Below are 22,311 nucleotides of genomic sequence, written 5' to 3'. Positions count from 1 at the left end.
GCATTCTGTTAGAGTAACTAATGCTTGTTTTAACAGTTATCAGCAAAAAGCAGTCATCTCTAAAACAGTGTTTGAATGGATCCATGTTGCTAAATGCATTTTTATAAGAGCTATCTTTGTATACACATATTATAACGCTAGGTGAGACCGCGACTTCGTCCGCATATTATAGTGACCTTTTTTTTCAATCTACCGCTCTAATCTGTCTCCTCACAAGAAGAATGAGCGAGATCTTGCGTGTTGCTCTTTTAAATAATTTTATTGTTACTTTACATTTTTTATGAACTCAAATAGAGAAAATATTAAATATGCAACCAACTGCTTGAGTAACTAAATAAAAGTAAATCAGTCGTAGTGATTAGAGCAGACCAGTCGCTACAAGTACCTGAGTGCTGCTTGTAGGGACTGGTCTGCTGTAATCACGAGTATGGCGGATGAATAGTCAATGGGACCATTGATCCCATTGACATTACTAACAATCGCTTTTCCCTCCAACTACTAAATGTTATACAGGATATTTCATAATAAACATATCTTATGTTTGTTATGAGATATATATTCTATAAATCCCATTAAATAATACATAGTGTGGACAGATTCAATATTTTTAATAATTTCCAAAACATTTAACGAGATTCATTGAAATAAAAATAAACGATAAGAGGTGAAAAAGTGCTATTTATTCGCAGCGCCGCTTATAATTTAACAAAAAGCTGTTAATCCATCCGTGACAACGTCGATAGCGACGACCGTGGCAACGGGGTTTGTTCGATAAACTGTATTGTGTTTTATGTGAGACGTGATATATGTTTCATTACATGTGAAAAGTATTGTTTTAAAAGTGTTTAAAATAACGTTTTACGATATGTTTTTTTAATTAAAGTTTAATAATAAGCTTGTTTTATAAGTGTTTAAAAAAACGTATTACTTATTTTTAAAATTAATGTGTAGTGTACGCTTTAAATAATCTTTAAATTTTATTAAGGAGTTTGGGCAAATATTAAGTGCTAAAGATACTTATAGCACAGCAACCTGCAGGGATGTATTATGCTCGCCGTTATTTAAAGTTTGTTACCTAGGCCCGTCAGGGACAAGAATTGAAGGATATTCTTAGGAGCGATGGTTGTTATCTCCTCAGGATTAAAATACTTTCCAAAGGAGTTTCATTAATGCAAGAGTGGAGTACAACCACATAGTATACGTAGAGGCGTTTCCTCTTCAATTTGGCTAAATCTCCAAATCTTTGTTAAACATAGGCCAAAGTTTGATTTTACCGAGGTAGATTTTTTAGGAATACCACTATTTCACCTATTTCCGTCGACAAGCCGCTTGCTTTATAATCTACATGTTGGTTTGAAAAGTAAGATGTTGTAGAGAAATTATCGAGTACAGAGACGTGACACGTATCAGAGGTACCACAAGTATCTTGACGATGTAATATTATTGGTTATTTTCATATTCATCACTACTATTCTATGAAGTAAACTAATAGGTTGTTTGTGAGTTTAATAAGATTGAAAAGCACTGTTAAATAACAAGTTAAATGAGTGAATAATAGTGACACAAAAAAAAAAAAAGAAATATAACAAAAATGTCCAACAAAACATATAATGATTTGCTATGCGAGACATCAGAGATTTTAGTAGAAGCTACGCAAGTAGATGAAGCGCTTTTTGAAGCGGGAGCAGCAGAACGTACAGCTCTACAACCGCTGCTTTCAGAAATTCGTATCAGATATACCGTACTACTTGCTAGATTAGATACTGTGTACGATCAACTATTGCAACCACAGAAACGTATAGTTGTTAGAAGGTTGCTAGAAGCTTGTTTAGGGAGATTAATTGAAATTAAACATGACTTGGTAGAACTTAACATGTCAGATTACACCTATGATGACGACGAGGTAAGTATTTATACAATCATTATACTTAATGATAAATCGATGTATGCTTATTGTTAATACTCATACTTAGTATTAATATACCATCTCATACAGCTATGATCCGCTCGTCTTTCTACTGCGTCTGTGCCCCGTGCAATATTATGTATCTGTGGCGTATTATGTTTTGCGCGCGAAAATAAAACTTTTTATAAACTGCTTCCGCATACATACTTTTTTCTTGCACTCTTAATTGATAATTGTTTAACTTTATTCTTTGTACCTTTTAATGTCCGTATGTAACTGCTAATGTAATATACTACTTATATAAATAATAATATAACTACAATAATAACACAAATATACTGCCCCTATAAACAATAATAAAATATGCATTACGTGTGAAATTTTTAATCATAAATAAAAACTTATTACTGACGAACTCTTTAATTTTACTGATTTCACTATTAATACATTTAAACATTTTTTTTTGTGAATGGGTTTTATTATTTGAATAATTAAAGATTATTTATACAGATAATTAAATTAATCTATTTTTCAACTACAACCTATACTTTCAAAACAGCATATGATATATTGAACAATATATTAAATTTGCTAATATTATATCTGATATATCAGCATATAAACAAATCTATTTCAACTATTACTGTATTTTCTAATCAAATAAATCAAAAACATGCAGACATAGCCGTATGGCCGTAGTTCCCTTTGCCTTTCCATTAAAGGATAAACAGAACCAAAAAACAAAACTGTTTCTTACTTTGAATTAAGAAATTAACTAAAATAAACATAAAAAAAAAATTAGTACGGGATAATTCAATAGCTATAATAAGTTTGTAAATAGATTGTTTTATTTATTAATTACTAGCTACTCTCCCAGGCTTCGCACGGGTGTACATGTATTTTTTTTTTTTTGTAGATGATAATGGAATGGTGCACCCGCCTGCGCTAACGGTTTACGCTGGCGGGGCACCAGTGGAGGGTGATAATATGAGCATGAGGTCAGGTCAGTTAGCCCATCGTGACAAATTCACCAGAAATTTAACACGATGGTTTCCAGGGGGAACCGCGTGGAGGTCAACCTGACATGGTACATTGCTAGTAATAGGTTCATTTGTCCACATTACTAACAATCCCATTTCCCCCCCGGTGTACATGTATTATACATGTAAACTTTCCTCTTGAATCACTATCTATTAAAAAAAATCCGTTGCGATGTTTTAAAGATATAAGCATACATAGGGACAGACAGCGAGAGCGATTTTGTTTTCTACTATGTAATGATTATGTTTTAGTGAAGCAACCAACCAATCCAACCTCTTCTCTTTTAAGTATTTTCTAATAATTGCCATCTAATTAACAGGGGCTTGTAAAGCTACAAGTGACACCATACGAAGCTGAACCGGTAGTTCCACAATACTTTATCAGAGAAAGACAGGAAGAGGTCAACAGCCGTAGACAATTTGTCATCGACACATTGACCAAACTGGGCTATGAACCGCCTAAACCTCAACCACTTGTGTTGACTGAACAACAGGCCGTTCTCATTATACAGAGCCATGAAAGAGCCAGACAAGGAAGATTGAGGTAAGTAAAATAAGATCTGTGACAATAATAAAATTTGTTTACTATTTATTACATTTACATTTATGATTATGCTTTACATTTAATAATAATAATCTCAGGACAATTTACACAGCGCCATCTACACCCAAGTTTAGCTTCTTAAAGCTTGTATTTTGGGTACTAGATAACTGATACACGTACACGTAGGTTGTGGAATGAACTACCTGCCGAGGTTTTCTCACAAGACTACAGCATAGGGTATACAACAACTTCAAAAAGGGTATATTAAGGTTTCTTAAGGGTCGGCAATGCGCACGTGACACCCCTGGTGTTTCAGGCGTCCATAGGTTATGGTAACCATTTACCATAAGATGGGCCGTATGCCTGTTTGCCACTATAGTAATATAAAAATTACTGACACAAATACATGGGTACATATTCGTAAATACATACATTTTATATATAGAAAACACTTAGACCGATGCAAACAATTATTCTCATGTAATATAAATGTTTGTGCCGTGCGAGGAATCGAACCAATGCGACCATCGGAAATAAGGCGACGTGCTAAACCACTAGACCACAGAAGCCGTCAAAATGGAAAATATGGACAACTTTAGGGGTGGCCTGCGCCTTAGAGACGACTATTGTTTATTTTTTGATTTGATATTGCATCTCTATGCATTTTCTACCGCATATATTACGGGGAGTGTTCTGAGGAATTGTTCGGATTAATAGCAGCTGCTGAGTTTCACCACCGTACCACCCGCCAGAAACTGAAATACCATCCTGATCATCTGGATGAATGGCGGTCTTCCACAATGCGGTTTTCTAGAAACATTTTGCCTCGCACAACCACATTGTGGAATCACCTTCCAGCAATGGTATTTCCGAACCGATACGATATTGAAACCTTCAAGAAAAGAGCTTATTCCTTTTTAAAAGGCCGACAACGTACTTGCTATTCCCCTGGTGTTGCGGGTGCTCATGGGCGGCAGTAATCACTTACCATCAGGTGAGCCGCATGCTCGTTTGTCCCCTGTGTTATAAAAAAAAAAAGAATGTGAATTAATTTTGTAATATATATTCTTTTTAAATTTAAATAACTTTAATACACGTCATACACAGGTAAAAAGTACATATGACAGAGTTAACACCTAATGGCATTTTCTACCAGGCAACCATGAGTTGTGCAGAGATAAGTTGTTGGCAGTGCAAATTTGCAATATTGGTATTTTGTTTTGTTTCCTTATAAAAAAAAATACATGATACTCAAAGATTAAAGTCAGCGATAAACACTCAGAGATAAAACTCATTCTAGAGTTTTATATAAGTGAAACGCAATAATTATTCTGTATCCTATAGGGAAAATACGATAAAGTTCTTTAATGATACTTTAGGGATGAGATTTATGTACATAATTAGAGGATATTTTTTTAAAAAACATTTGTCAGATTTTTCACTTCTTTGCTACATTTGTCCTCTCCTATTTATTGTAGTGTAATATTATATAACCTATAGTCTTTCTAGATAAATATGTTATACAATATAAAATAATAGCATAATAGAGTTATCTGAGATTTCTCTAAACACCCAAACTCTTAAATTTTACCCCTATTTCTGTTCCTCTTAAAGGTTCTTTCAAGACTGTAAGGTAAAATGGATGTTGCTTTCAGTTTCAAACTTAAAAACCACTTAATTTATTAGAATGATATTTGGTACACTAACAGATCACATTCTAAACTTATTTATTTATTAAACCTTTAATGCTCTGTGCATTGAATTTTTAATAAATAAAGGAACACAAAGCGAATTTAACAGCGTATTTAACAATGCTTATTATCAGAACTTATATGGGCAGTGCCGCAGAATACAGTTAGTAATCTATATTGTCTACAGAGGTCAATTTATGAAAGAAATTCGTCTTTTAAAAGAAAAAGGCAGAGATCAGAAAACTGAAATGTCTGCCACTGCCGCGACTGCAATCCAACGAGTATGGAGAGGTTTTATTGCTAGACGAGAGACTAGGAAGAGGAAAAGGCAAGAACAATTACTTATTGGTATGGAGCTACCTCCGTACACACCGTCATCGGAGCAAAAAAGAGCAGAAGAAGTAAGTAATAATAATAATAATAAAAATAATCTCAGAACAATTCACACAGCGCCATCTAGACCCAAGTTAAGCTAGCTGAAGCTTGTGTTATGGGTACTAGATAACTGATAAAAATACATAGATAATTTTTTTTTTTCGTAAATACGTACGTATTATTCATAGTAAACACCCAGACCGATACAAACAATCATACTCATGAATGCAAATGTTTGTGCCATGCGAGGAATCGAACCGCGACCATCGGATGTAAAGCAGTGTGCTAGACCGATATACCACCGAGGTCATCAAAATTTATATTTTCACTAAACAATACATAATTATTCATCGTTAGACAAAGATGTTTGATTAAACTATGAAAGTATATATATATATATATATAGTAAGAAATACCGACTAACATTAATTTCTAACAAGTAACATAACATATAATAAATCTAAATTGATCTCAACTTAGTTATTATCATTATTACTTAATTACAATGATACGGATTAATAATTAAGGTCAATTCAGTGATCACAAGCATAAGCATTATTAAAAATAGTACGAAGTAATGTAAAAAGAAAATAATTTAATTAATATAATGAATAAAATGTAATAATACTTCAGGTAAAAGAGTATCGACGGGATCTTCAATCTGAAAGAGAAATTGAATACAAAGAAGCATTAGATACGATAGAAGAACAGCTTAGAAAGCAGCACGGAGTAAAAATAAATGAACAAATAGGTGATGAGCTTAGAAGGTGGATATCGGAATATTATGAAAGGACCGAAAGGTTTCCTGAATTGCCACCTGAAGAAAGCGGTGGTAGTAGAGCTATGTATAGCAGGCAAGGTATGTATGAAAAATCAACAGTTTCAGTTTAGCAATAATAGCTTCAGTTGTTAAGATCTTTGAAAAAAATTCAAGACATTTATTATTAAGTACAAAAGGTTCATTACTTCATCACTAAAGCTTCAATTCATAGATAGTATACCTATAAATAATATAGATAGAACTTTTCTAGGAACCGGAATGGATAGTGAATTAAGTAAGTCTCCTGTATCTTCTAAAGAATCCAAAAAAAGCAAAGATAGTAAAGACAAAAAGAATAATAAATCTGAAGAAAACAATAAAGCTAAGGATGAAGGGGAAGATCTGAATATGTTTAAATGCAATAACTCTGCTTTTTTAAAAGACCTTGTAAATGCTAATGAGGAGTAAGTTATTTTTGTTTATATGCATTTGTACCAATAATTAATAATATTTTTTATTAAAAATTTTATTTCATACAAAATACATTCTCAGAATCAATTATGTTTTTAAAAACAGATTTGAAGATATTTGGAAATTTAAAGACAGTACAGATGATCCTCATGAGAGATATTATAAAGATGTAATAGAGCGAGATAAAATGGTGAAAATTGAGCAAGAAATCAGAAAGGTGGTTGATGAAATGATGCGGAGTGAGTTAGAATTACTTCAAGCTGCGTATGATCGGGATAGAGCACAAAAGGGTAAAAAATCTAAAAAACCTCAAAAGGTGAGCTTTTCTATCTTTTAGCGTTAATTAAAAATTTGTTACTGAAAATGATTTATAAACAATTAACTACCCACCCCTGCTTCGCACAGGTATACATGTATTGTACATATAACTCTTCCTCTTGAATCACTCTATATATTAAAAGAAAACGACTTCAAAATCCGTTGTGTAGTTTTAAAGATTTAAATAAACATAGGGACGGACAGATAACAACCGCGACTTTGTTTTATACTATGTAATGATAATGATTTGTTAGTTATTGTACTGAAATTAGAATATATGTTGTCATAGGATACAATTATGTCATCTGTGGATAACAGATTATACATGACTTTATCTGCTGTAAATCGGTAACCAATCACCACTTATACATAATATGTTATATAGTCTTATAAATAAGTCTTCAGAGAGAATTATTTATACGTATTTTTCCTCTTATGACAGAGCATGCCATTCCTCAAACACGTACTGAAATACGGCACTGCATGTTTAATCGCACAAAAAAACCTCGAGATTATGATGCCTATTGTTATGTAAGTAGATGTATGGATGAGTCTCCATACAAATCCAGATATTATGTTAAATTATTATCATTTATGTACAGTACTTATTTGATTATGATAAATTGTTTCAGGCACGACGTGGAGGTAAAAAAAGTAAAAAGAAGAAAGAAAAGGATCTGACTCCAGACAGAACTACAGAATCGCTTTTCGAAGAATTAGTATCTAATGGAATTATACGTCCTTATCCTATTACTAAAATAGATGACTTTGTTGGGGAAAAGAGTTACGTTGGATCTCAATGGAGAAGTCAGGGACAAGAACCAACACCATGTCTGGGAGATATTAGACAGTTGATAAAGGAATACTGTATATTGCCATTAGGTTCGGAACACGTTAGGATGAATGCACCTTTAGTAAGATCTGTTCTCATTTCAGGTAAAAATAATACACTTGTAAAATAAATATAATAATAGTAGCAAATGTTAAGTCCTCAATTAAAGCATTTTGTTACTATTTAGGTCATTCTGGAAGTGGTAAGAAAATGTTAGTTCATTCTGTATGTAGCGAAACTGGCGCTATGCTCTTTGATTTGACTCCGGCCAATATAGTGGGCAAATATCCAGGAAAGTCTGGTCTAATAATGTTGTTACATTTGGTTATGAAAGTGTCAAGATTATTGCAACCATCTGTCATATGGATGGACGATGCTGAGAAGCCATTCGTGAAAAAAATACCAAAAACAGACAAAACTGATCCGAAGAGATTAAAAAAAGACTTGGTGAAAATTATTAAAGGTAAAATAAAATTAATAACTCAACACATTTTCGTATATAAAAATAATAATGTCGTCTGATTAATAATTTAATTCCAAATTAAAACGATTTTATAGGCATATGTCCAGAAGACCGCGTAATATTTATTGGCACTTCAAAATATCCCTGGGATGCAGAGCAGAAACTACTTTTTCAGTGCTACAATAAAATTATCCAGATTCCAAAAGCTGATTACGGGAGTATATCAATGATGTGGAAGATGAAACTTCATAAGGCTGGTGCTTTATCTCCAAGATTAGACGTATCCTGCTTGGCTAGAGTTTCTGATTCTTATACCATAGGTAACTCTTTGCAGTATACAAATATTACCGACCAAGTTTCAATACGTTTTATTTACTTATTAATCTTCACTTTCAAAATTAGTTCTTTTTCCTTTTTAATATTAAAAAACAAATAGATTAGATAAGACAATTACTGTATAACTATTAAGTATAAAATGTTTTTTTTAACATATATTTAATTTTGCAGTAATTGTATTTTTTTTTGCATTGAACGTTAGCAGTTTTTATCCAATAAAATAAACTGTTTAAGCGATGATAAATTTATAATTTTAATCGCACTCTCGGGTTTTATAATCTAATTTATGAAAAGAAATTATTGCATTTTTAGTTTGTAATGGATATACTTTAAAACTAACAAATAATGACCTATAAACAATCAGTGAGTAAACTTTACTTAAAAAAATTGCTGTATTTACTACATTTGTACTCATGTAAACCCGGGATATGTAGCTTGCTAGTAAATTAATATACAGCTAGGATATCTCTAAAATTCAATTATATTTACAGGGACTTTATTAGCTGCTCTAAATGCAGTGCTGACAACGAAGCGGCGTCTTCAGCTACGCGTGCGTGCATTGACTGCCCAAGAAGTGGCTGTACAGTTAAGTTCTAGAGAACCTGTATATGCTGAACAGGTAATTTAATATATTGACAAAATATGAAATAAAATCAAAGTTGGAACTAATAAACTTGGACTTTGACGACCTCGGTGGTCTAGCGGTCTAGCACACCGCTTTGCGATCGATGGTCGCAGGTTAGATTCCCCGCACGGCACAAACAATTGTATTCATGAGTATGATTGTTTGTATCGGTCAGGGTGTTTTCTATGTATAATATGTATATATTTACAATATATATATATATATATATATATATATCTATATATATATAACAGTTATCTAGTACCCATAACACAAGCTTTAGCTAACTTGGGTCTAGATGGCGCTGTGTGAATTGTCCTGATATTATTATATTATTATAAACACACGAATGAGACAGATAAAGAAATCATTATCAAAAAATAGGTTAGGTTATCATAAGCGATTAATTAGAACTATATTTTTAGGTCTATTACTAACATAAGGCTGTGTACAAGAATTGTAATAATCAAAATTGTATAAAGAGTGGTGTCACCAAAAATGTTTGTGCATTATTTGTTAACATTAAAAAATATACAAATGATTATGTGTACAGGAATCTTCAGCCGAATCTTGGTGGTATAAGACACCATTAGAGAAGAGACGGCAGAAAACCATACAGATGCTTCAGGAGTTGCAGCAAGAGAATGAAGAAAAGGAGGCTGCTAAGAAATAATTATTTTTATTGCAGACTAATTTGATGCACGGATGTATAATATGTATGAGGGCTATAATGTAATTATATGTATACTTGGAATACTACTATAAAATTTTTGGAAGAAATTATCTAAGTAATAGTGAAAACCATATCAAAATTTACACTAGTGTACAGCCTTTTTTCGTTGTATGGATGTTCAGTGTATATGACGGAGGTCTATATAACTGTATTGCTCGCAACAAACTTTCCGGAAGAAATTATCTAAATAATAGTGAAAACGTTATCAGTTGAGTCATTATCATAAAATCAGTTGAGTGATTAAAAAGAAGTAAACAGAGAAGTTTACAATAACTATGGTATGTAATATTTAGAAATAAGGAAATTTATTTGATTAACTATTAGACAATGATCTTATAATATAGTTTAATAATAATAATCAATTAGAAGTAACTGTTTATTTACTAATTCTTTTCTTGTTATATTTCAACCCAATTTATTGCGGTCCCCACAGGAACAACTGCTTAAATAAGACTATTAGTAGAACAACCGTGAAGGTATATTTTATACATACTACGAAATAGGGCTTTCACTCGCAGATAGCTAATATTAATTAATAAGCAGTAACTTAGGCAATTTTTTTTTATGATTTAAACAAAGTCGCAAATAGCAGCTAGTGAACAATAAATGCATTAATAAATCAAATGATTTTATGAAAATAAATTGATATTAAGAAGTTCTCCATCTTGAAACTCGTAATACTTTTCGAAGAAAACGTTCAAAGCGAAAAGGGGTACCTAAGAGGATGCCGAGAAATCCACACCTGCCGGCTTTCGCACGGATATTTTGTATGGAGAGAAATTAAAAATATCCGATATTGAAAAATCGTGTTGAATTTCGACATTTCATCGGATTAAACAGGGGAAAAATTGTGACTGGATTTTATTTACGACTTATTCATTTTTGCGACTATTTGATATTCATTATTGCGATGTATAATATTTAAAAATTTGACGCGTTTCGAACGATTTTTCGTTCGTAAAAATACTTTAAAATGTTTTCTACCTTAGAGTTTTTTAAATAAGGTATATTAAGATTTCTTAAGAGTTGGCGTAACTGGCACATGCACTGCTAGTGTTTCAGGCGTCCATTGGCTACGGTAACCGTTACCCATCGGATGGGTCGTATGCTTGTTTGCTACAATCGTTGTAAAGTTTTCAGATTTTGTATTTAGCGTTATACAAATTGACATAGAAAGTTTCGAAGTTAGTGTCTTTGGATAAACGTCAGGATAAGTAAACTACTGTGACACAAAGGTCTCTATTAAGATTAGTTTACCAACCGTATTTCTAATAGAATATCATTTAAGAAAAGTACAATGGAAAATAGCCCATCTATTTTACAGTAAAAGGATTGTGCCCTCTCTGTTACTGACAAGTATATAACAAAGCATTATTAAAAAAAACTAACAATGCTCGAAGTATAGGAAAATCAGCAAAAAAAGTAATGTTTTTCTTTCAAAGGCCAACGCTACAAAGGATAACCGAGCGACGGGTTAGCAAGGAAAACGGAATCAGCGTTAGTTGTTAGACCTTTGTGAGTTTAAGTTTTTTGCTGCTCGTACTTTGTTTATTTTCGTTTGATCGTTTCTTTGCTAGCGATCAATGTATGCAAGTGTTTTGTGTTCTCGTTCGTTGGTCATGGGCACTTTTTTGTACATCTAATAATAAAATATACGCTATTTTTAGCATACACTCATATTTTATTATTGGAATAACATTGAAAACGTTCTAGTTCTTAGTATATTTATTTAGAAATTATTCTGTACCATTATACTGCTTTTAAATAAATATAACACCAATTATATATATATTTAGATAATGAATTAATAGCCCGTCCGCCTACACTAATGGTATATGCTTGCAAGGAACTAGTGGCGGATGACAGGATGCAAATGAAAGTCAGTAGCCCAACTTGGTATACCAGGTAATAACCCTAATGATTTCCAGAGGAGACTACGTAAAGCTCGTCATCGAGTAGAGCAGCAACCCCCTGCTCATAATGTTTAAAGGCAATAGGGCAATAGGCTGCAAATAGTGATTCACTCCACCTTCGGCACCACCGACAAGAGCATAGCTCTTAAATTATGAATAAATGAGTGATTCACTATTATTAACAAACCCCCCACTGCACAATGCTTAATTTGAGTCTAGAGACTAGACTAGGACTGACACCAGCCCATACCACCGCCACTTGCCGCTAAGAATCACATTTGTATACAGGGGGAACCGCATGGAGGTCCACCTAACATAGAACAATACTAGCAATGAAGTCAATTAGTTGGAAACCCCATGGGTTTCCTACTGCAATTAATCAAATATTCCCTCACCCATCATTATTGGAGTTTTAATCAGAAATTGATAATTGATAGTTTTTGTTGTCGGCCACAAACGAACCTACGACCTTTGTGGTTCATAAGTCGACGCAATAAACACGTATATATAACACATACATATATTCTAATTTATCTGTATCATTCCTAATTAAGCAAAAACAAATTGTTTCGCCACGAGACAGATGGCACCTACTGCGTCCCTTCTAAACAGGAAATCTCTTCTGCAGAAACCGCACGTGTGCGTACATATTTTGATTACGAATCCATACATATAATAAAATTGACGTTTATGTTTGTAATATTGAAATAACCGTTTTTAATACATGCATATGAATATAAATACGGTATATATAGTTACCCTAATTTACAATTTTTACAATTTTTGTCTGTCTGTCTATCTGTTTGTTCCGGATAATCTCTGAAATGGCTGGACCGATTTTGACGGGATTTTTTTTGTAGTTAGCTGATGTAATAAGGAGTAACTTAGGCTTAACTTTTATTTTAGAAAAATAAAGTTATATTCCACGCGGACGAAGTCGCGGGAACAGCTCTTATATATAAAAAAGAATTGACATTTATTAATCTTGCTAAAACACGAGAATGGCTGGATCGTTATGGCTAATTTTGGTTTTGAAATATTTGTACAACTCCAAAGTAGAATTAAGTGATAAGTAAATATGAAAAAATTGCATAGAAATAACAATTTTATTTCCCCATATGTTTTCAATTGCAAATAGCTATATATAAATATATATATAATATATTGAAAAATATTTTTTTTTTAAATTTAAAAATGGAACGTTACGCTCATAATATTAATATTGTTTTGTTTTACTTTATATACATTTCTTCACTTCTTCTAGAACTTTCCGTGGCGTCACTATTAAATTCAGTGTACAGTAAATTCTAACAATTTTTTATTTCCTTATTACAATAACTTAAATATAGCAATATTCCTCCAGCAAACACCATATAACCTGTTCATACTTGTCATACAGGGTTCCTTCAATTTATTGCATAACTAAAATCCAAAAACTCTTTGACATATTATTTAGAGCTTATATACTCTACTATTTATGTATAACGTTACTAAGAAGACCATTTACCATATATAGTAATCCATTATTTAAATATGATATTCTTTACATATTATAAAACAGAGTCGTCGCTGCTGTTTGATCCCTTATTTCTTTTAAATTATGTAATATTAATAACGGATTTTAATACAGTTTTCAGCAATAGATACGAGTGATTCAAGAGGAAGGTTTATATCATAGTACGTTACGTACGTACGTTAGCAGAGCAAGCCGAGAAATTTAAATAGTTGCAAGACATCCGTGCGAATCCGGGACGGATCGTTAGTAAGAACATAAAAATATTTATAATATTATTTAGACATTTACTTTCAGTCCATTCATGCACCATCTACCACCTTCTATATTTTCTCGTCTATCTTGTTTGGAAGAGATTATTTAAGCCCGCCATCCGACCGCCTTGTGTATTAACTTACTTTATAAATTATATTAATTGTAAAGAGTAATAAATAAACAAAAGTATTTTTAGAAAGCAATACACGATGTGTGTACTAGCACCGTCCTACCAGGAATAATTTCACGGTGCGAATTACTTGTACTATTAATTACGGGATGTCTGTTTGTTTCTACTAATTTTGTATACATAATTGTGTTATTGGACAATATAATATAAATACCATCAATATAATTAGAGGTACAGTTAATCTATGAGCCTACAATGCCCATATCGTGGATGTCAAAGTATGTTATCTTTGGTATGGATGAGAGATAATAATTACTGCTTTTATAAAATAGTTATATATAATAAAAAAATAACATTTGTGTTTGTAAGTGTGTATGTGTGTGTGACAGAAAGAGATAGAATCGTATATGAATGTATTAAGTCAATACGATATCTACAATTTTTTTTGTATTTAAAGATAATGCAAACAAACTATAATCCACCTAATGGTAGATGGTAACTTCGCTTATATTGAACTGCATTACGGAATGCTGCTTAATATAAGCGAAGTTACCGTCGTAGCACCGTACATCATGTCATCATATCACTTTCTCGATACTTTTCTTTTCAAGAGGACTAAGACCTTACGTCTTCTGTAATTTTAACTTACTATCGAAGTATTCCCTGGAAACCATCTTAACAAATTTCTGATGAATTTGTCACGATGGACTAACTGACCTGATATGATGCTCATCTTATGCCCGGCCAGCGTAAACTGTTAACGCAGGCCAGTGCAACATTCTATTAACATAAATAAAAAAAAAACCCTGAGCCTCACGAGTTTCCATTAGGGAGTTTTATTATGTAAAAAAAGGTAAGACTAAGATATTTTTGACCGTTTACTTTCAATACTTGTATTGAAAGTAGACGAGCATTATTTATATACAGTTTATTAGAAACTTCGACAGCGCCCAATCTGGTGAGCAAACCACGCTATCTATTTATTTCCCTCATAAATTGTACTCTCAACTGCAGTTGCAGCTAACACATTTCTATCCCAATAACTAACACCACAAATCCAACCACAAAATAATGACTCTTCGACTCCACAAACAATAACCATTAATTTGTTACGCCACTAACAAATGTCGCCACTCAGTGTTCAATTCGGTGTCTTTACCGTAAATACCATCGCACACAGTTTTAGTATTAGAAACAAATTATACTGAAATCTTATTATTTTGGTTATATAACTATAACGGGCCACTGTCCCTTAAACAAACACCTGTACACAATAGGCGCTACTGACAGTCCCCTTGGTCGGGGCTGCTTTAAAGCCGAAGAAACGGCTGCTCACGTAATCCTGGAGTGCGTAGCAGTGGCCACACCACGAAAACAAATCCTCGGAACGGTGAGGTCGCTCAGTGAAGCCTATGAAGACACCAGGTGACTTCTGCGATATTGGGAGGAGCTTGGCTGGCTACTCTAGTAGTCTAGGCTCTAAACGCACAATGCCCAGAGTTAAAAATAGAATTCAATTTACATTACATTATATAACTGTAATTGCAAACAAGCTGACACTTTTTCAGTTAAAAAACTGAAAAACTGTCAATCGTCGCCTGTAAACAAATGCTACTCAGGGGTCTAATGTGAATGTTTATAATACAACTATATTTTATGTTGTAATTTGTTATTCAATAACAATAACAAACGCTAGTAAGGGTCTAATTCAGTATCGTTAACGAAAATATCACCGCACCGACCGTACAATAACAAAACTATTTTCATTCAACAAAACAAAGTAAAACCAACACTGCAATAAGAACTGGCTGGCAAAAGCTTCACGCTCGTAATACCCTTTTTGCGGGGCCTCAAAAAGGGATATTTTAAATGAAGAAGCCATTACCACCTGCTCGCAAAATTATATCCGGATATTATTATGAACCCGAATAATTCCGCTGAAAATGTCCCTAAAATGGTCCAACCGGATTTCATAATTAACGTTTTATATTTCAATAGAACCTTTTGTGGGATTAATTGAGTCAGCGTCAATCATACTTTTTCAGAGATACTTGGACCACAATTCTCAAATTAACCCCTATTAATTATTAATTACTAAATGTTCTATAATTAATTAAAATTTTGATTAATTATTAATTATTCTGTAATTAATTATCGATTATTAACTATTCTAATTCTAATTCTAGATTAAAGGAATACTATAATATATTTATAACTACTATATACAACAAAATATGCCGGCTCTCATACCATCTTTTCGGCACAGACTAACTAAACATAGAGATAAAATACTTTTTTTTCGGACTACTCTAATACACTTGGCCGCAGCTGGCCTTTACAGCTCACCGGATGATAGGGGGCGAATGCAGATGGCACTCCAAACCCGCGGAAGGACTTATGGAGCGGCTGAAGGCCAACTCCCGCCGACGGATACGACTTTAGGCTGCGCACCGCTAGGGGTTAAAACCTCGGCTCAGGCCGTCGTAATTTCGATCCCCATTTGAATTGGACGGGAAATCAATTGGAGGGGGCATACATAAAATACTCATCGCACAGAGTACTTATAGATTATCATGCAGGTGTAGATCAGCCAGCGCTTACGTGGTAAAAGTGAAGACGTGGGGTTGCCGGGTGATAAAATACATAAATAAAATATGCAACATTGTTTTGTATCTGAGTTTTTGATGAAATTTGGAATGCAAATCTATCTAAATTCCTACAGCTTTTATATGCCTATACACTTATAAATATAGAATATGTACATTCAGGTGAAATACAGTGAATAAATATAATAATGTATGTATTATGTTTGTAAATTATTTTTAATTAAAAAAATTCCATATTAAACTAATACAATAAACATCGACAAAAACCTAGACTCTCATTACATCGAGACATTATAACCCGGCTATAATAATTTGGTATTACGCGCCATAATCCGTTCATAGTAGTGGTAGACCGCTATATTTTGTCGCTTATCCCCCTTGTCATAAGCCAGCAGGTGGCCTTAAAGTAATAATTTTACGGTATCCCACTTAAGTTCACCTGATAGCATTCACGTTGAGTCAAGTTTGGCTTCTGTTCGCGGATAGTGATGAGAATCAGGCATTGTCGATAATCCACTGACATTTATAAAAAAAACAATCTTCAAGAAAAGCACACAGCGTCATCTAGTTCCGAATTAAGTATACAACACAACACATGCAAATGGTAGTGGAATTAATTAAAATAACATAAATCCATTATCCATATTATCAATATAGAAACTCTTAATCTTGTAGTAATTAATATGTGATTGTTATGCAAGTGAAATCGGTGTTTTATATATGTTTATACGCTTTTAAAAGTGACTAAATGAGAACGACGAACGAACAATGTAATATGACTTATGATTATTAAAAAAAAAATACATAACATACAGATAAATTCAAATAATACTAAAGTTTTTAAGGACTTATCCGATTTCGCATTAATGTATTATTACTGAACGGATTCGAATGAAACTCGATACAGAGACAGATTATATTCTACTTTAAGATATAGGATATTTTGTTAATTGGCAAAATCTTTATTAGACTAATGTTCTGTATTCAAAAAATATTATAATTTATTTAATAATAAAAAATCTAAATATGAACTATAAAAGTATGTGGCCAGTACGTTAGCAACGTTATACTTTTTACTAGAATTCACACGAGCAAGGCCGCCGTTCTTACTAATATTATACCGCCGAAAGTTTGTATATATGGATGTTTGTTACACTTTACCGCAAAAACTACTGAACGGAATTAGATGAACCTTTACAGCAATATAGCTTATAAATCAAAATAACGCATAGTTTATAAATTTAACGCAGGTGAAGCCGCATGCACAGCTAGTAACAGATACAATTCAATTTTATAGCACCAATAGACTTCAATCGATATTTTATAAGGTCTACTTTAAACTTCAGAAGATCTCAGCTCAGCGTCTTATCCGGGTCACGATGTCTAGGCCGGGCTTAAGTTCCTTCCTGTACCAATCAGAACACATCTCTTATAGTGGATGTGGTACAAACAAAAACTACAATATAAATGTAACAATGGAAATATGATATACTTTTATTATAGTATAAAATAAAGATTTCGCTGCTGTCTGTTTGCTTATATCTTTTAAATTACAGTTTCCAGGTATAGATAGAGTGATTTAAGAGGAAGGTTTGTATATATATAACGAACTGGACGGGAAATTTAAAAATTTGAAATGCATCCGTGCGAAGCCCTGGCGGGTTACAAGTTATATATATTTATACAGAATAAAATAATAAGGTGTATATATTCTTGAGTATTTCATGTAAGACTAGACATGTAAGACTTTATATAGTATTCACTTTTATAATAACGTAGCGGACGTAAATAATAAACATTATTATTGTCAAAACACCTATCTTTACTATGCTATAATGTTTACCTCAGCTGAGATTACAGTATATACTCTTTATGATGTATGACATAAAACAGTTTTATTTATTTTTGTTTTAAGTCATAGGCGCTAGCGATTTATACAAAAATTCTAGCTGACCCGGCAAACGTTGTTTTACTATAAAAATTAATATCGCTAAGCTTTTTTTTTCGTGGGTAGCTGTGAAACGCATAAGACCAAATATTAACACCTCTTCAATGAAAATTAATTTAATTATATAATTTTGACATTTTTACTATAATTATTGTATGAAATTATAACTTCAGTGTTTATTTACCTGTAGAACTATTTTCTCCTTTCTTTATTCACCAAACAATAATATATTTTACTAACTATGGAGTCACTACACAACACCATGGCGCAGATGATGGAACATTTTAACAAAAAAATGATGGAGTTCCAGACCGACTTGCAGAAGGCAAAGTCAGAGCCCGCAAGTATTTCTTCACTGGAGTCAAACTTCAAAACATTCCAGTCCTTTACTATCTCTGCACTCACTACTCTACAGCAACAAGTTGAGTTAGTGACTCAAAAACAGGATCACTTAGAGATGCACTCCCGCCAGAAGATTCTATTACTGCATGGTATTCCGGAGTCTCAAAGAGAATCTGTGCCTCAGGTGGTATCTAAGGTGATTGCGGACAGGCTCGAGATCGATGGCTTTTCTACTGACCAAATCCGCCGATGTCGCCGTCTAGGACAGTCATTTAAAGATAAACCACGGCCAATAATCGTCAAATTCCATGACTTGGATGTAAGAAATGAGGTGTGGCATTCAAAGACGAAACTGAAGAGTAGTGGAATAACAATGTCGGAGTTTCTAACTGCGTCTCGACATAGCGCATTTATGTCGGCTAGACAGCATTTTGGCGTAAAAAAATGCTGGACACATAATGGCTTTATTGTCATTATTACTGACGATGGTTCGAGGCATCGGGTCAGCTGTATTGCTGAGGTTAATAAGCTGATCGATTCGTCGCCGTCGGTTACACAAGCCTCACCAGTCGCCACCAGCTCTAAACAACCGGCCGCCGGTAATTCTCGCTCAAAGCGTGCTAAAAAGTGATTGTAAACAGTGTTTGTGTATATTCCCATTTAGACGTAACCATGCCGCTTAGGCGCGTAATCACCACAGCACTTCTAAATATAGCTTTTAATGTAGATTTTTAATATTTTTACCCACTTTTATTTTGTTTTATATTAACTTTTGTTTTCTGTTATGTCAATTAATTTTAGTTTTATATCTGTCATAAAAAGTCATTCTTTTTATTGTTATTGTTTTAAATGTCACTCATTTAATGAATGACACCTAACTTAGCTGTCAAATGTCAGTACAGTAGAGTTGCGATGTTTACGTTCCGTTATCGTCTCTTTTTTTTTTTTTTTTTGTCAATGTTTTGATATATTGTTGTACTCCATTAATTTCTCTTCTTTTTATTTTTATGTAAAATTTATTACAATTTACTAGCAGGTAGATAATTTTGTTGTTGTTTTAGGACTTTGGATAGGATATTAATTATAGTTAAGTTTTAAATCATTAGCATATTTACATACTATTTTATATAATTATTGTATATTTATATATATTATTTACATGTCGAGACGAAACTCTCTTTGTTCCAATGCAACTTCCTCCAATTCTAGTTATGATTCTACATTCAGTGAGATTATTCCTTTGAACGAAATTCTAGATATAAATTTTGATAACACAAATAAAAATTTTAATGTATTGCATATTAACGCACAAAGCATTCCAGCGCATTATCCGGATTTGCTTACATCTTTTGATGTAAAAAATGTGCATGCCGTACTCATATCGGAATCCTGGTTAAAACCGTGTCTTCCATCTAGTTTATATGTACTACCTGGTTTCACTCTTATCCGTAATGATCGAACAGTGGGAGGTGGTGGAGGAGTTGCCATTTATCTACGTTCCCATATTCCCTATAAAATTGTCAGTACGTCTACTATTTCCTACCCCTCTAATGAGCCAGAATTTCTTTTCATTGAAATTTACCTATCCCATTCTAATTTACTTCTAGGTGTTTTTTACAGTCCCAATTCATCAATTGACTATTTCGCTCTTCTTGAAAATACTCTAGAAAACCTTATTCCTTCTCACAATCACACTATTCTCATGGGTGATTTTAATACGTGTCTGTTAAAAAATGATCACCGCGCCCAACGCCTCAGATCTCTTGCCACATCCTGCAATCTCAATATTCTTCCTCTCCAGCCTACTCATTTTTTCCCTAACTCCAATCCTTCTCTGTTAGACCTTTTATTTGTATCCTCTCTTGAACATGTTGTCAGGCATGGTCAGTGCCCTGCTGACGCTTTTTCTTACCATAACCTAATCTATGTCTCGTACAAAATCCGCCCTCCTAAAAACAAACGGAAAGTTATAATGCGGCGTAGTTTTGATACCATTGATATGGAGAAATTGCGTGTAGATGCTGCCTCTTTGGACTGGTTGGCGATTTCGGAACTTAGCACAGTCGATGAACAATTACACCTTTTTAACTCTTTCCTTTTAAAATTGTACGATCGTCATGCTCCTGTTCGTCCTGTGCGGGTCAAACACCTTCCTGCGCCTTGGCTTACGGAAGATATAAAGGTTCTTCAGGCGAGAAAATGTAGGGCTAAGGCTAAGTTTCGAGCCAATCCTGACAAATTCCATGACATGTATGTTCGAGCTCGAAATATCTGCAATAAGGCGTGTAGGGATGCTCAACGTCGCCACTTTCACACCTCCGTAGAAAATGGAGACCCTGCTAAGGTCTGGAGATTTCTCAAATCTTTGGGAGTTGGAAAAAATCAAAATTCTAGTAATAACAATATAGACATCGAAAGTCTCAATAAACATTTCTGCTCTTCCGTTGGTTTTGACTACAACGACAAAGTAAATACTTTAAACATTCTCTCTGCTAAACCCCTAATATTCCCACATTTTCTTTCAATCAATTCTCCGATTGTGATGTTAAGAAAAATATATTAGCTATTACGTCGAATGCCACAGGGAATGATAGCGTTAGTCGCAAAATGATCATCCCAGTCCTTGAATTCATCCTTCCTACTATTACTTTCATACTCAATAACTCCATATCCTCTAGTGTCTTCCCTTCCTTGTGGAAAGATGCTCACATAATCCCTATAGCAAAAAAGAGGACTCCTTCAACCTCCTCAGACTATCGCCCTATTTCTATACTCCCATTTCTGTCTAAAGTCTTAGAGCGCCTAGTGCACTGTCAATTATTTGAATTCCTTTCAGAAAATAACATTCTCAACCCTCTCCAATCTGGTTTCCGTCCGGGTCATAGCACGACTACCGCTCTCATCAAAATCACCGATGACATTCGACGTGGCATGGACAAGTCGCAGTTGACGGTGTTAACGTTACTGGACTTCAGTAATGCATTTAACACCGTTGACTTTGATGTCTTGCTCGGTTTAATACGTTCTCTTAACATATCTCCAACGGTAATTGAGTGGTTTCGTACTTACCTGTATGGGCGCCGGCAGCGAATCTGTATAGAGGATAAGTATTCGTCCTGGTGCTATACAACTGCTGGCGTGCCTCAGGGTGGCGTATTATCTCCTCTTCTTTTCGCATTGTTTATCAATTCAATCACTCTTAATCTTCGTTCATCCTACCACCTTTATGCAGATGATCTCCAAATTTACTCACTGACTGACTTAAATAATGTAACCGACGCCATTCGTGACATTAATATGGACCTGTCTCGTATACTTGACTGGAGTAAAGCTTATGGCCTTGCAATTAATCCAGCAAAAACGCAATGTGTCATAATTGGAAGCCCTTCTTACATCTCCAAATTAAAATCACAACATCTTCCTCCTGTTACCTTTAATAACTATAACATCGAATATAGTGTCTGCGTTAAAAACTTAGGTATATATTTTGATGAAACACTGTCTTGGTGT

General features: G+C 33.6%; 2 protein-coding genes across 2 annotated transcripts; both read left to right on the top strand.

The window, feature by feature from the left end:
- Positions 1-1,591: 1,591 nt before the first annotated feature.
- Positions 1,592-10,034, top strand: LOC131843721 (IQ and AAA domain-containing protein 1-like). Its single transcript, XM_059192446.1, has 11 exons — positions 1,592-1,903; positions 3,267-3,490; positions 5,369-5,582; positions 6,190-6,415; positions 6,588-6,780; positions 6,893-7,103; positions 7,738-8,041; positions 8,125-8,400; positions 8,496-8,720; positions 9,228-9,355; positions 9,915-10,034. Exons 1-11 carry the CDS (start codon positions 1,592-1,594, stop codon positions 10,032-10,034), a joined length of 2,433 nt encoding a protein of 810 aa, XP_059048429.1.
- Positions 10,035-18,700: 8,666 nt separating this feature from the next.
- LOC131842883 (uncharacterized) lies at positions 18,701-19,432 on the top strand. Its single transcript, XM_059191452.1, has one exon. It carries the CDS (start codon positions 18,701-18,703, stop codon positions 19,430-19,432), a length of 732 nt encoding a protein of 243 aa, XP_059047435.1.
- Positions 19,433-22,311: the final 2,879 nt, after the last annotated feature.

Source organism: Achroia grisella, unplaced genomic scaffold (genome assembly GCF_030625045.1).
Source record: "Achroia grisella isolate CSIRO2021 unplaced genomic scaffold, CSIRO_AGI_Agris_v1 utg1086, whole genome shotgun sequence".
Taxonomy (NCBI): domain Eukaryota; kingdom Metazoa; phylum Arthropoda; class Insecta; order Lepidoptera; family Pyralidae; genus Achroia; species Achroia grisella.
The sequence above is the reverse complement of the archived record's forward strand: the minus strand, read 5'-3'. Positions and strand labels throughout refer to the sequence as shown.